The sequence below is a fragment of the Ambystoma mexicanum genome, chromosome 10, assembly GCF_040938575.1.
Source record: "Ambystoma mexicanum isolate Mex_15411 chromosome 10, UKY_AmexF1_1, whole genome shotgun sequence".
Lineage (NCBI taxonomy): Eukaryota > Metazoa > Chordata > Amphibia > Caudata > Ambystomatidae > Ambystoma > Ambystoma mexicanum.
This window is the reverse complement of record NC_090932.1, coordinates 1016941193-1016955425: the sequence shown is the minus strand read 5'-3', so window position 1 is coordinate 1016955425 and position 14233 is coordinate 1016941193. Positions and strand designations below refer to the sequence as shown.

Below are 14233 nucleotides of genomic sequence, written 5' to 3'. Positions count from 1 at the left end.
CACAATTCAAAACTGTTTTCCTCAGGTTACAAAATAAATGAAAGTGTATTTGCATTTCTTTATTTCTCCCATTACTTTCTCTCTTAGCTGGCTCTTGCAGAGCCCAGTGTCTCTACTTCTCCTATGCTTCTTGTGTCGTCTGTCTCAAAGCTGGCTCTTCATACAGCTAAATAGGTTCCACAGTTGGTCAGCCCTAAATTTCAAATCTTAGAATGGCCCGTTTACTCTGCTCTTGTGTATTGGGAGGCACTCTGTGTAGGCACAAATCTGAGGAAACAGTTAACTTGGGTTCTCTTGAGGCCTCTAGTGTCACAGGTTTTTTTTATTTCTTTTGCTTTTAGCACAACTGGTGCACTTCTCCCTCTCTGGATCTCTTGCACCATGTTAGGGGAATCTCTGGACTCACATACACACTTCTTCTGGTGCTTCCCAGCTTCCCGTGCCGTTTAGGTCTTCCTCAGAGTACATTGGCATGTCTCGCCTACTTCTCCTTTCTCAGGGCTTTGAAGTTAGTTCACTATTCTCCTCCTCTTCACGGCTTCACCTCTCCTTTCTCCACTGCCTCTCCTTTTATTCCTATCCCAAAAAGGCCAAAGGAAATCCAGTCAAGGCTTCAGGGGAGATATGGGAAGAAGGTGTAAACCAAAAAAGCTCAATTTGCCCATAGGGGCCACTGTACTGTTTCCTGGCCTATCTCGAGTTGTGCATCAAGGGTCTTGGCCAGTCTACCTGCTTATTTACAAGCCTCTCCATCGGTTGCTCTCCCTTGTATCTTAGAGGAAGTGATTTAAGACTCTAAAGGATTCTTATGCAAGTTCTGATGGAAAGTCCAGTTGGCTGTTCGAGGTCCTTTAAAACCCAAAAGTCTGGGAACTGCAGGGTCATCACTTCAGTGAGACCCATGATATTAGGGTCAAGAGACATCTCCTGGTGACTCTGAAGTACAGTAGTAAATGCTCTTTCCTCTTGAAACTGTCTGTGCTAGTCACCTACATTCTTCTAAAGGCATTAACGCTCACATCCGTATGTGTCCTTTAACAGGCCACCAGCAAGAGACAAAGTAAACAAAAGTGAAAGAGATGTGACAGCTGGGGCTGAACGAGCGGGGTGCTGCATAGCGAATACCACCAGTGGAGCAGGGTCATCACTCTAATAATGAGCGCTTTCACTAGCTGTTCACTACCTGGCATTTGAGAGAGCCGATTGCCGGATTCCCTCTCTCTGGTTGCTAATGTGTGTATGAAAACTCTCAAAATGAGGCGGTGTGGATTGGCAAAGCTTTCCGCCCACCTGCTTAGGTGCAACAGTAAAAACCATATGGAATAGGTATCACAAGAAGTGTGTATGGACTAGATCTGGGTCCGAGACGCTGCACTAACACGAAAGGCAACATCTAAAGTCTCAGGTGATTCCAGGTCATAACAGAAAAGCACCACCAATAAAAGAAATTAGCAAGAGAAAGAGCAGAGCCATTGCAAAGTGGAGAAAAGTACGAGTGGCTTAAGGGGTGTGGGAATGTAGGGATTTTCTAAGAGTCTTTCTGATCCTGTGTCTCTGCTAGCCGAGGCTACGACTCTGAATTCTGCAGTCCAAGTTGCATTGAGGACATCTTACTTCTATGGATTAAAGGGAATGGATAAAAATGAATGGGATGTAGGAGTATGACAATAAGCGGATGTACAATTTGGCCAGAGGACAAGACTCAGGAGGAGGAACTGCCCAATATGCTCAGTCATAAGTGCACATTTTGGGAAAAGGGACAACCATGGGAAGCTTCTTGTACAACCTTTAGTGCCCTGATGTAAGAAAGTAGTGAGAAAGCCCTGCTTTGATGTTGGGAGTTCCTAACTTTGAAAGATAAACCTTTCTCAGCCATCACAGAAACCGCTAGGTGCTGATCAAAGTGCATGTGGACACAATCCATTTTTATTTTTGCACAGAGGAACAGGTAGGGCTATGCAGCAAGCTACATATTCGCCAATGGCTTTGAATGTGGGTCATCAGTGAACTTGAAAATGGAATCTGTTCCTTCAGTTTATCTGAGAGGCAAACAACCTTAATAAGGGAGCCGATACCATATCAACCCAATCAGTCAAAACAAATCATGTATCCTGTGCTAGCATGAATTAAATGTGATTTTATATTGCAGTGGAAGGATCCAACATGTATGGCCCACATAAGCAGGTCTGAAATATGGTCAAAAACTGGTCCTACGTTTGCTTATCAGTGATCAAAGAACACAGAAAGCAGTCCAAGAAAGACATATGAATAGATTTTTGCATTAGCCGCACAGTCTTAAAAGAGATAAACTCAAATTACAAGGTTAGAGACAGGGAGAAAGAGTAAACGCTGACCTCATTGGGGTAAGGAATATATCCGGCATATGCCAAAACAAAGGTGCAGAATTGGTTGAAGTCTTCCACCGTCCTCTGTCTCCTCTTCGGTGGCTGCAAAAACAGAATTAGCAAACATAGGTTACCAGGGCTTACAAATTAAGTCCAAGGCCAGTTGCTCCAGGCAAGACCCACAATATTCCACCACTCATTCAAAACTCAACTGTATCTCAGAAGACTCAAGTACCCAAAAAGTAGGTGGTCCAAGGGAAAAGCCAGTGTTACAGAGAATGTATCAACACAAAGAGGAGAAGCAGCCCTCAAACACCAGTCTATACTTAATCAACTGTTTGTCCCTCCCTCCTCCCCGCCCCAAGATTCTCACCCACTCCACCCCCATGGAGACCATCTCTCCAGGGTTCTATGTCATTTCATCGACACCTGTTTTTGTGACAAGGTTTGCCGAAAAAACTGAAATGTTTCTATTTGGAGGGGGGTTTCCCCCCCCATACTCTACCTATTTAGAGTCTGTCATTCCCGATCCCCCTACCCTTTATATGGCACCCCCTCCCAAAAAACTTTGAAATGTTTTTTTCCGACAAGAACTAGTAAAAAATGGGTGTCGAAGAAAGGATGTTGTACCCTCTCCAGCTGGTAGGTCTTGGTCTCTCTTCAGTTACCTCTTCTAGAACAGGTCTTTCTACAGACAATTTGTGATTCACACTGCCCCCCACTCTGCTCTACTGCCATTATATTGCAAGCTCATGGGCCAATTATTAGGTATAAAACACAAAACTGAGCAACCAACAAAAGGAAGAGTTCTAAGAAAATTGTACTCATAAACGATAGGAATCATAAACTCAGACACACTCCACATGGACCTTTTCCTTCTCCTTTTTCACAGTAGTTAGTTATAGTGATTATAGTGATATTCTTTTTCTTTCAGAGACGTTGTCTCATCCTTTCAGCTATCCACGCCACCCATCAGTGGCATCTCCCTCCACAGTGTCCCACGTGACCCTGGTCTCTTGAAAGGACAAAAGGTAGCAAATACTAGAAACAAGGCGTGCTTTGCGATGGCCACCTTCGCCGAATAGGCAGCCATACGCAAGGTGGTTCCGAGAGTGGGCAGTTCCAACTGTCCTCATTGATATTTAGAAGGCTGGAAAGGTGAGAATCCTGGCAAAATAAGAAAGGTTGTTCCACACAACCCTGCTCACCCTCCTATATCCAGCCTGTGGAAACAACAAGGGTGAATTGCCATGCAGATTCGCTTTATCACAACTGCACCTTAGTAGCTCAGCTTTGTTCATCAGTAAAACATGGATACTATTCCTTTGGTCGAGGAGTCATGGGGCACCATTTCATCATCATAGATCAATATTTTAAAATAGACAAATATTGGCCTATGGCACTTAACCATTTCGCGTCTGCTCCACCAAACATCCAATAACGTACAACATACTATCCATTCTGGATCTGGGCTGCAAAGTGGGCAGGACGTCATACAGAACCACTGCAATTGACTCTGCACTAAGACTCGTAGGGTATTCCATTATAGCCGAGGATGCTGAGTGCACTCAACCTCCATTTATTTTCCTCACCAACCTTTCTAAATCGCCCATCCTTGCATCATTTAGGGAACTTACAAAAGGTTGTGCTAAGTGGAAGGGTGACAATGTCAGTCATTCTATTCCTACAATTGGACAGAGCAAAGGGTGGCACCATGCCCAGGTTAAGTGGGAGTGTGGCCAAAGGAGATACTCGGCCCATTTTTGATAGTCCTAAAGCCGAGTTGCATTCCTGCCAGTTAGTCCCAAAATTAGGCAAAACATTCAAAGGAAACCGGGATCAACGTCTTCATGCTGTGTTCAGACCAGAAGCATCAGTAGTGTATGCCATATAGAGGGAGTATACACTAGAAGGATCTCTGATCGCAAGATGGCCTATAGAAAGTTTTTTAAACTTTTCAAAATGGTCATTACTGGGCAAATAAGTATTACATCGACACCAACGTCTTTAAAAGTCAAAAGCCAACCAGGAGAATGACATTTTTTTACTCACTGAAAAATCATTTTACTCACAACTTCATGAAGCGAACGTAAACAATACTACCAAACCTCAAAATCATATCTGGAAAATATTAAAGAAGTTAAACACATATGAAACAAAATACCACCAAGAGGTCTTCTCGCATCTTTACCCATTAAGAGCACCTTGTAAAATACTTCTTCCCAATTCCTGCCTTCCCTCAATGGAAAAGACCACATCCTACACAGTGTGTAGCACTACTTTATTCTGTTGGAGAGGGTATTGTGAGGAGCCAGGAATGAGACACGGACACACAGAGGACTCATGGTTTTTGGTTACAAACTTTTATTGAAACAAATGTGTGGGAAAATGCCTCAGCATCCCTAATCTAGGAGGCATTTCCCTACATCAACCTAAACTAATGGGTCTGTCCTTGGTCAGGATGTCCAAAGCAAAACATGTCCTGTGTCCGGAATCCTAGTCTGGCCCTGACACTCGAAAACTAACTCTTAGGAGCAAAGGGGATTTGTCTCAGATTCTCAAAAGTGCACAAAAAGGTTCCAATACAAACACAAAGTTCAAATCCAATGAAAAGGTTTCAAACGAACAATGTTATTCTGGGAATGGCTCCCTTCCCCAGATTACTTGTACTAATATGTTAAAGTTCAAATTAAGAACTGTCAAGTTCCTTTGAACCCAAGAGGATGGCTCCCTCCTCTTGGCATGTTCAATTTCTGTGAGGAATCACTCCCTTCCCCAGGTTTCTCTTTACTTTTAATGTGCTTCAGATCTTAAGTGCATGCATCTTCCTAGGGATTCTCCCTTCACTTCATTACACTTTACATGCAGGTCCCAAACTCGCAGATCACCTGTTATCTTCCCCTATTAGGCTCTTCTCGTCAATTTACAATAGTTCACACTCACAAGGGCATGGATCTTCCTTGAGATTAGTTTATACTATACTTGCAAACACTTTAGTTTGCCTGGTGTATTCCCCTGCCAGGACTTCCATGCAGTCTTTTAAACACCCAGTTTCAACTGTATACTCTGCTGCCAGGTCTTGATGCTAGGACTTCTCCTTTTTATCCATGAAACAACATTAGCCCACTTGTGGCTTATCCACTCTTGTTATACACAGTTCTTTTCCTCTGTCTCTTTCACTTTATTCTTATGAAGTGATACACTGTCAGGCAACCCATCCATCTTCCTTGGGCTTAACTGATGGCTCTCTGTGATCCCTTGCTTCGATTCCTGCCCTCCTACATTCTTTCGAAGCAGCAAGTGCTTGCGGGCAGCCCGGTAACCAGTCTGTCTTCCCCAGGCTTACCAGTTGCTTCTCGTGTTCCAGTGCTCTGGGTCTTCTAAATGTTCTGTCTCAGCGTGCAACCCTGCAGTCGATATGCTGTCACTGTGTTCATTTCTACAGCGCGCAGTTCCCACTGCCTTCTGTTCTCGACTGGCGAACCATCTGCACCTGGGCTTCTCTCTCCCACATTTGGACTCGCTTCCACACCGTCTCCTACGGTGTGGTTCCCTTGAACGTAGCTCTTGGCATCGACACAGGTTGCAGTGCAACCCAGCATCTGCAGTTCTCTCCTCTCCTTCTTACTGTCAGCTGGAGCAGAAGCCACTTGCATAGTCTCCAAAGACTAGACCATTGCCTTGGTTTACCGGTCTTGGTCTTCCTCATTGCTCCACTGCCCTGTCTCGTGTCAGTTGTTAAGAATTTCTTGAACAACGTTGAGGAAGCCGGTCAGATGGCTCGCTGTGCTAAGCGCTTGCCCCTTATATCTGTGCGCAGCCTGCTGTGGCAGGCTCGAATCCTGGTAGAGTCAATCCTTCTGAGGTTGATAAATGGAGCACCGCTTTGTGGGATAAAAAGGTCTTCGGTTATGTCAGCGCTCTGAGACCTATGGGTGTGTAGCGCTATATAATAAATACATTATAATTATTATTACTGGTCCTCATTGGAAGTGATCCTTACTACTCCTTGCCTCTTCCTTGTCCCAGTTCTTGGCATATTGTTCATTGTGGGATGGAGTACTAAAAATAGATCTAATAAGAAAATGGAGGGCGAGTTACAATATGCCATTATTGCATGTGAAATAGAGGAAACATTGCTAGAAGGGACTGGAGGGCATGTGACTGTCTCCAATGATTCTTTATTATGAAACACAAATTCAAACTACATGAACATTTGACAAATGTCTTCTAGCCGTTTGAGTGCAGCCCTCACCGTCGTCTTTTTAGCCTAAGTCTCGTTATTTTCCCCAAGGAGGTCATTTCTCTGAGGGTCACTGCCCCCAGGTGGTCTTCCCTCATATAGCCACCCCCATCGTCCGTCATCAGGTAGCGGCTGCCGTCCCCTGGCCACATAGGAGAAGGCCATCTCACGGAAAGGTGTGAAGAGATCACCTGATTCATCACAATATGAACATGGCCCGAGGAGAGTGAAGACAGGGGTAAGAAATTAAAGTTACAAGCTACCAACCAGGCATATAAATGTACTCAAACTTTCAATTCTTCATACGCACACCATTTCATTCTTGCCCCCAGTATCAAATATCACTCGGCAATGGCTAGTGGAGAGTTCAAATTTTGAGGTCTGGTGAAGATATGCCTCAATGAAAGGGACCTGTTCTCATTCCATAAGAGAACAATAACTGCCCCCTCAACCCCCGATGCCAACAGACAAATCAACAATGCACATAGGATGTTCAATACATTCGCGATATTGGTTATACAGAAAACCTGCACCAACTCATGTGATCTTAATTTGTGAGCCATACCTACCAACAGAAAAAGAAAGTGTGGGGTGTACCATGATTGGTGTGGTAGGCCAAGCAGCGAGACATCACCCAATTGGTAGTGATTCAACTAAACAACCTGTATTAAAGTAGCCATCAGTAGTAAGGGTTGGATAAACTCCTACAGGCTTAGGGGAAAACGCGACAAACAGGAACTCACGCAAACTCTGCACAGGTCAGACTAACAAAATAAGGTACAAGCACTGGGCCTTTTGGGAGCTTGTATTCCCTCTCCCACTGCTATAATTCATGCCCTACTCTTCAAAGACTGTCTCTCCCCTATGCACTCCATGGTACAAAGAAAAGTCTTTCAAGCAGATGGCCAACAAAGTTAAAAAAACGGATATTAAGGAGTCCTTAGCCTCCAGGCTACCCTAGTCTAATAACAGACATTTTCAGAAATGTGGGCCAAAGCAAAAGTTCAAACCTATACTATACTTCCATGTACATACCATAAATAGGGCCGCCCTGGAAAATTTACATATTTCTCATCAAAATCCTACTCTAGCACTGACGGGCTTTGTTGACATTCCCTTGTTGCTGATCATTCACATTTTGTCCAAGGTTAGAAAGAGACCATGTGCTCATATTAACCTACGCTGATCATCAATGAAGCCTAGACCTTGGAATTATATATCATCCAACACATTTGAACATAAGGCAAGTCTTAGAACAATTTGGAAAGCAAAACATATATTGTACATAAAAAGTTTGTAAGCTTGCTCTAACACCAAGGGCCGGAGAGGACCATGAGGGGAAGATTGCCTTGTCGAACCTACATTGTGTAACCTACATGTTTTACTCTTAACAGGAATAATAAAATAAACAAGTTAAAAACGAAAAGAAACCGAAACTAAGTGTTTCAGACTTCTCGTTATGCAGGGAAAAATAAAAAGGCAACTGAAAATGGAAACATCCAGAGATAAAAGCATTGAAGTAAAGATGGAAGAATAAAATGACCTGGAAAAAAACAGTTGCTGAAAAGAGGATGATGAGGCATCAAAAAAGGGGTGTTAGGGCTGCAGGGATTTTAGGGAACTTGGGTTCAAGGAGCTAGAAGAAAGCCATACGCGCCACCAATATTACAGAGTTTTGAGAGAGTCTACTCTAATCAATTTACAACGAAGAGGGGAAAGTTCCAATGCAATTTCGAAACAAGAGTATTTCCTTCAACATTTTTTAAGTTGGGATTGCATTTAATTTATTTTTGGGGAGTGAACACCCCTTCCCAATGGGGATCTCGTTTTGACAAGTACAAATACATTTTAACTCTGAAATATTTATCTTTGTAATTCTTTACACTGAGGAATTCATGCAAATTGAAAGATGCATTTTTGCTCTCAGATCAGCGAGTTTAGAATATTAAAGCTCTTTCTTGTGGCACTGCTCTTCTGCTTCCATTGATCCAACAGATAGATGGAGATGTGTGGGTGGTATTACAGGGAGGCTCCAAAGAGAATTTCCCGATATAGATACATGTTCCTGTTTTTAGAGCGTAAAAGTGGCTAAAAGGGATGGATGAGGGTATGAATGATGTCTTGAGAAAGCCTAACGAAATCACAGTCTGGGTCATTATGTAAATGAAATAAGGATAATAAAAGCATCTTAAACACAACAAAGTCGACTGAGGCACAGACTATCAGCAGCTTTAAAAAAATAAAAATAAAAGGTTCTAAAAGGGCATCTGTTATGCACAAGCAGATCTAGCTCAGGAGAAGAACCAAAAAGCAGAGCTGTAGGTAGAGAGGTAAAGAACTCAAATCCGCTATTCTAAAAAGGGGAGGAGCATCAACCTGGCAAATAACCATCTTATAACATTACACGATATAAATTGAAAAGTGACGGAATTAACAAATTGAGTACTTAAAGAACATTCATACCATAACCAGAAACTAGATTTTGAATAGGGAATACATTTGTGTTATTTTGCTTCATTTGGAGAAAGATTTGAATTGCACTACCAGCAAAAAAATGGGAGATAAAGACAATGCAGAATTTTTAACGGGTTTAAAAAATATAGCAAAGACAGCCTCTAAGTTGGTGTTGGGGACTACTTTTAACAGAGGCATATTTAAAGGGGGGGGCGGGCGGGGTTCCTCAGTAGCTCTTCCAACTTAAAAAGTGCCTCCAAGTTGAAACCTAGGTTCAAGTTCGGATGGAAGCTGAAGACTAACATGCACTGAAAGCAGGACTGTATATTGGCACAATTGATTTATTTTTTTGGCAGGCTATCCTAGCTTCCTGGTAAATCATAGGCTCTACTCATGTTCAAATACTTACTTATGCAGATGTTCAAATAGTTCTTGATTACATCCCCAAATAAGACCCTAGAGGACATTAGGTTGTGATAGAACTTTGTTAATTAGAGGAGCCAAGATAAGCAAGAATCTTAAAGAAGGCGGGTTTTGTCTTCCAGTAACAGCCTGAGGGTCAAGCTCCAGGCCTTAACACGTCCCCCGAAATTCGAATCATTGGCATCTACTTCTTTAGCATCAGCAGTACAAGTATGTGAAAATAAAAAGTCTTTATGGAGTTTGCACTCAAGCGACTGACTTGAACTGGGTGGTTGATCTCAAAACCATCCATGCACTTTATTGTAGGTTATGCAAAGTAATACGCACGAAGAAGGGCAGTCTATTGATAAACTAAAACAAATTGCCACATAAATTGGGTTGGAAAGTGCCTTCTGAATTAACCTAAATCTCTAATGAATTAGCAGCTACAAAATGTTGCAATGCCAAAACTCTGGCCATGTAAATTAACTATACAACTGTAACAAAATACAGAGCAGAAAAAAGGACCAAGCGCATGTAAAAAAAAAATAATAATAATAAATATGAGTCTTCTCTCCAGGACTTGAGTATACCAAGCTGCAGTGTGTTCGGAGTGGAGAGATTCTGCCTCTGTTTTCTCTCGCTGGAAAAAAGGAGGCAGCAGCTTTTCATTCAAAATCCCTACCTAGAACGGAGCGCAGCAATGTGCTGCAGTGTGTTTCGTGTGCCAGTCAGCAGTATGCTGCACAGTGTGCTTCCAGCCTTTTAACTACTCACGTTGGAGCCCAGAGCACGAGTTCCGGTGAGTGGCTGGCCACTGAACATTAAGACGGAAAATCCAGGACGGCTCTCATGCCTTGGAAATTAAGTCTAACACTTATTCGATATCATTGCCCACTCCACCCCTCACTGATACTGTGTGCTCACTGACAAATCTGAGTTCGGCTTTGGCGGACTGCATAAAGATTACGTAGCGATTGTAGGGTGGGGCCTTCTGTTTTACTTTTTCTCTCTGGGCCTGTGGCTTCCTCGTCAAAACGGCAGGCCACTGAGGGCGTGGCAGTCCGAGCCTCTAAAAGACTAATTGCTAAAATGGAGGACATGAAGCCTTCAACTACCAATGTAGATTTTTCACAGGACAATGCCGCTACGGCTGACAGGGAGGACAGTCTCCAAATGGGCAATGAACACGAGGACATGGCTTCGTTGGCCGAAGATTTGAAGCCCTGTGCTATGACCAGCGTGGAACTAAATGTAGGTCTGCGTCGACGATCTAGAAGCGGTCTGTAAAATACTTTTCTTTTTGGAGATGCCACAGGGGGTCCGATTGAACAAAACAAAAAAAAAAAAAAAACACAGATTTCCATTCTGCACAGGTTATTGTTTCATCAACTGTTGCGGGTTCGGCAACCAATACTGAACTTCGCTGCAAACTGACAGAGGAGATAACACTCTTTTCCCTGTCTGGGATCTAAAACTATAGAGAATGTGGTAAGAGCACTGGCTACGGGCTATTCGGAGCAGTACATCCCCGAATCTTCACCGGTGCATTCATTGGTACCAGACAGCTGACTGGTGATTGGCTTTAGTGCAGACCATCTTTACTCAAGTCCAGTGGAGGCTGACACTGTAGGTAGCAATTGAAGCTATGGACGTGGCTGCTGACTTGGCCATGCATGTTCCTAAGTGCAAAGAATATTAGATTCCGCTCTTGCCCCTGCTACCAAGGGAAACAGATTAAAATGAGGTGCTTGTAATGAGTCTCTTCCTAGTGAAGCGCACAAGCCCCCAGCTAGCTTCTCACAGCCCCTACTGGCCAAATCGGCTACTGATTTCAATGTCTCACTAAATAGTGGCAATGTCAGTAGCTCCTCAGCGACTATGTTTGCGGTATTGGAAAACGTATTAATGCAACTGTACATTGTGATGATATTTCTAATAAACTGGAGAAGCAGGGCACTTCTCTCATGTGCATTGAGGGGACAGTGACTAAACTTGTTAACATTGTTCGTGATCACTCTGCCAGCTTGGATAAAATCCACACAAGAGACACTGCCCTGATGAGCCTAATCCCGGCACAACTGTTGGTGGGATAAGCAGTTCATCCCCTCTATTCCTGCTTGCACCGAGGCAATACCAAAGGAATCTGATCAAGGCTGCACCACAATTAATGCTTTGGTTAAAATGGACCCAAGCAGAATGGATCAGGATGACTTGCAGTTACCCACAGAAAAAGGGTGGTTTGGTAAAATGAAGGCATTACAAATACAAAGCCTCTTTTGCTATGCCAAGTCCTTTTACCTGAACTGTTCAAGATGACTGGGATTATTTCACTCAATGCTCCCGTTATGCTTCATCAGAAGCGACGATTTAAGAATTGTTGACATCTGTGAAAATGTCAGCTATGCTACTTCAACTGCCTTCAAGTTATGGACTACTGTCTGCATTCAATCGACTTGGTTATAAATGTAGGGCAGGGGCGGTTGATGTGTGCTTGGACATGCTATCTGGAGGTAAATACTCGGCTAACAACCAACATCCCGAAGAGGCCTTGGTAATTCAGAGTGAAAGCATAACTTCACGTGCCTGTGCTTTTGTTCATGAGGAGACAAGGCATCCTGCCTATGGCATCTGGGACAGATACCGTGATGTGTCTATCCTCATAGCCAAATGTGTCAGGCAACCATCCCAAACATGGGGAATGTCATTACTTGGGTGGGTTGGCTGATTGGGATGTGACAATGGTGAGGAATACCACTGGGATTGTCTAGCACGTTTGGTTAACCAAAGGAGACTGCAGCATTCCTAGCTCTCCCTTTCTCCTCTTCAGCTGGAATACGCAAGGTCATCTGAACTTATGTGACCATGGTGTTCTTGATCACATCGACTACTTCAATGTCATTGCTCTTCAGGAGACCTGGCTTACCAACAACTTTGATGGCTGGGATAGACTCTTCATTGGCCATCCAGGGCCCGAGAGGCCGTCCTAAAGTTGGCCTGGCACTGGGAGTCATGAAACCTTTGGGCTTGGTTGCTATTCCTATTGCATCACAAAATGTTCTAAAACAGATAGAGTGTTGATTCCCCCAGAGTACTACCATCTTTAGGGAAATAATCATTATCCACATCTATGATCCCCCATATGTTGGCTGCCATGAGGCCACCATTAAGGAAATGGAAAAATGAATCTCCAAATTGGTGGGTACGATACCGGTTATCATCTGTGGGTAACCCAATTCTAGGGTCCCACGCGATGTACGTTGGAGGTAACGGGTGCTGGATCATTCATCTTCCCCTCCTACGGGTAATGGGCTAGACCAAGTTTGTAGCCGGGGCTTCACTGGGCTAACTTGCTATATTTGGCTGGGTTTAGCATGGTGAACAGTGCCTATCCTGACTCACCACCCCAATTCACTAGGATCGGTCACAACAGCTGCAGTATAACTGATTGCATTTTCTTTGCCAATGCTTCGCAACTGTTCACAGACGCATGTCTTTCAAAGACAGGAAAGCGATCATTTTTCAATTATTGCTAGTCTGTTTGCAGACCTGCTCTGCAAGTCTAGCTCCCTTTGAAATGCGGCAGGTTAACTCGCAACTCTTGTCTTGGAATGATAGTACCATCGGGGCTGCCTCCCCATTGACTCGGTCTATTCTCAAGGCTTATATATCAGCTTGTTTGCTTCTTGATACACAATCTTCCCCTGTGGCTGTTTCTCTTAGCATTGCGACAAATGAAAGATGCAGTGAAGATATTATGAAAAATACCTCTGCTAAATGGGTGACTCGATCTCAAAAAGGGATTAGTTCTAAGAAACGTAATCAGCACGCTTTTGATAAAGATATAAAGGCTAAAAAAAAGAAAAGGGCTGCGTGCATGGACCTTCACAGCATATGCCGAATGGCATCCTTCCAGCTATGCCATAAGGGCCAAGTCCATGAAAAGTAATTATTGTAAATGGCGCAAATGACATAAGTTTCAGGTCCAATGTGCGCTATGGCGGGATTTCGTACATCCATCTTACACTAATAATAACACTACTCTATACTGGAAATTCATTAATTGTAATAGACCTATGGTCAGAGACATTAATGGGGTCCCGGAACAGGCCTGGAATAACTAGGTTGAATTATCCCTTGGGGAGGCGAAAATCCACCCATAGAGGCGGATAACAACTTCGCTGATTGGCAATATTTGAAAAAGCATTAATGATATCCACAGACTTTTGGGCAGTAAATTATCTTGAGCCCCTGGTCCTGAAAGCATTTGTAACCAATTATTAAAAACTTACTCAGAAATATGGGCAACTGCATTACACTGGCTTTTCCATTGGATTAGTGTGACCCAGAGCAAGCCATCATCTTGGCGGGATACTATTGTTGTCCCGGTTCATAAAAAAAGGGAGTCCCATGGACCATGGCAATTATCGGCTGCTGGCTATGCTGGATACTGCGGCCAAGATCTTTGCCAGGGTCCTGCTGAAGAGTTAGGAGCCTGGGCTGAGAGTAACAACACCATTCCATATAACCAAACAGGGTTTCGAACGGGCCTCAATACCACTACTGATGGTCTAGCCTTAGCCATTAATGTCCAGCAGGCCTGGCCAATTAGAAAAACTCCTGCTTTTGTGGCGTTCATCGACTTTAGTGGCGCCTTCGATCCCGTGGATAGGGGAAGGCTATGGAGACAGTTGAGTTCTTGGAACATCCCTCTTGGCCTACTAAAAACGATTATCTCCCTACACAAGCAGACCACAGAGTTAAAGCAAGGGTGCATCTTAGCCCCCAA

At 43.6% G+C, this 14233-nt stretch overlaps 1 protein-coding gene across 1 annotated transcript in view; it reads right to left on the bottom strand.

Annotated features, from left to right (window-relative positions):
- Nucleotides 1-14233, bottom strand: part of LOC138491942 (PHD finger protein 13-like) — a 165569-nt gene that overhangs the window by 112043 nt on the left and 39293 nt on the right. Inside the window, exon 3 of the mRNA XM_069618824.1 lies at nucleotides 2355-2447. Within this exon, the coding sequence (XP_069474925.1) occupies nucleotides 2355-2447 (93 nt within the window). The remainder of the gene's footprint in view (nucleotides 1-2354; nucleotides 2448-14233) is intronic.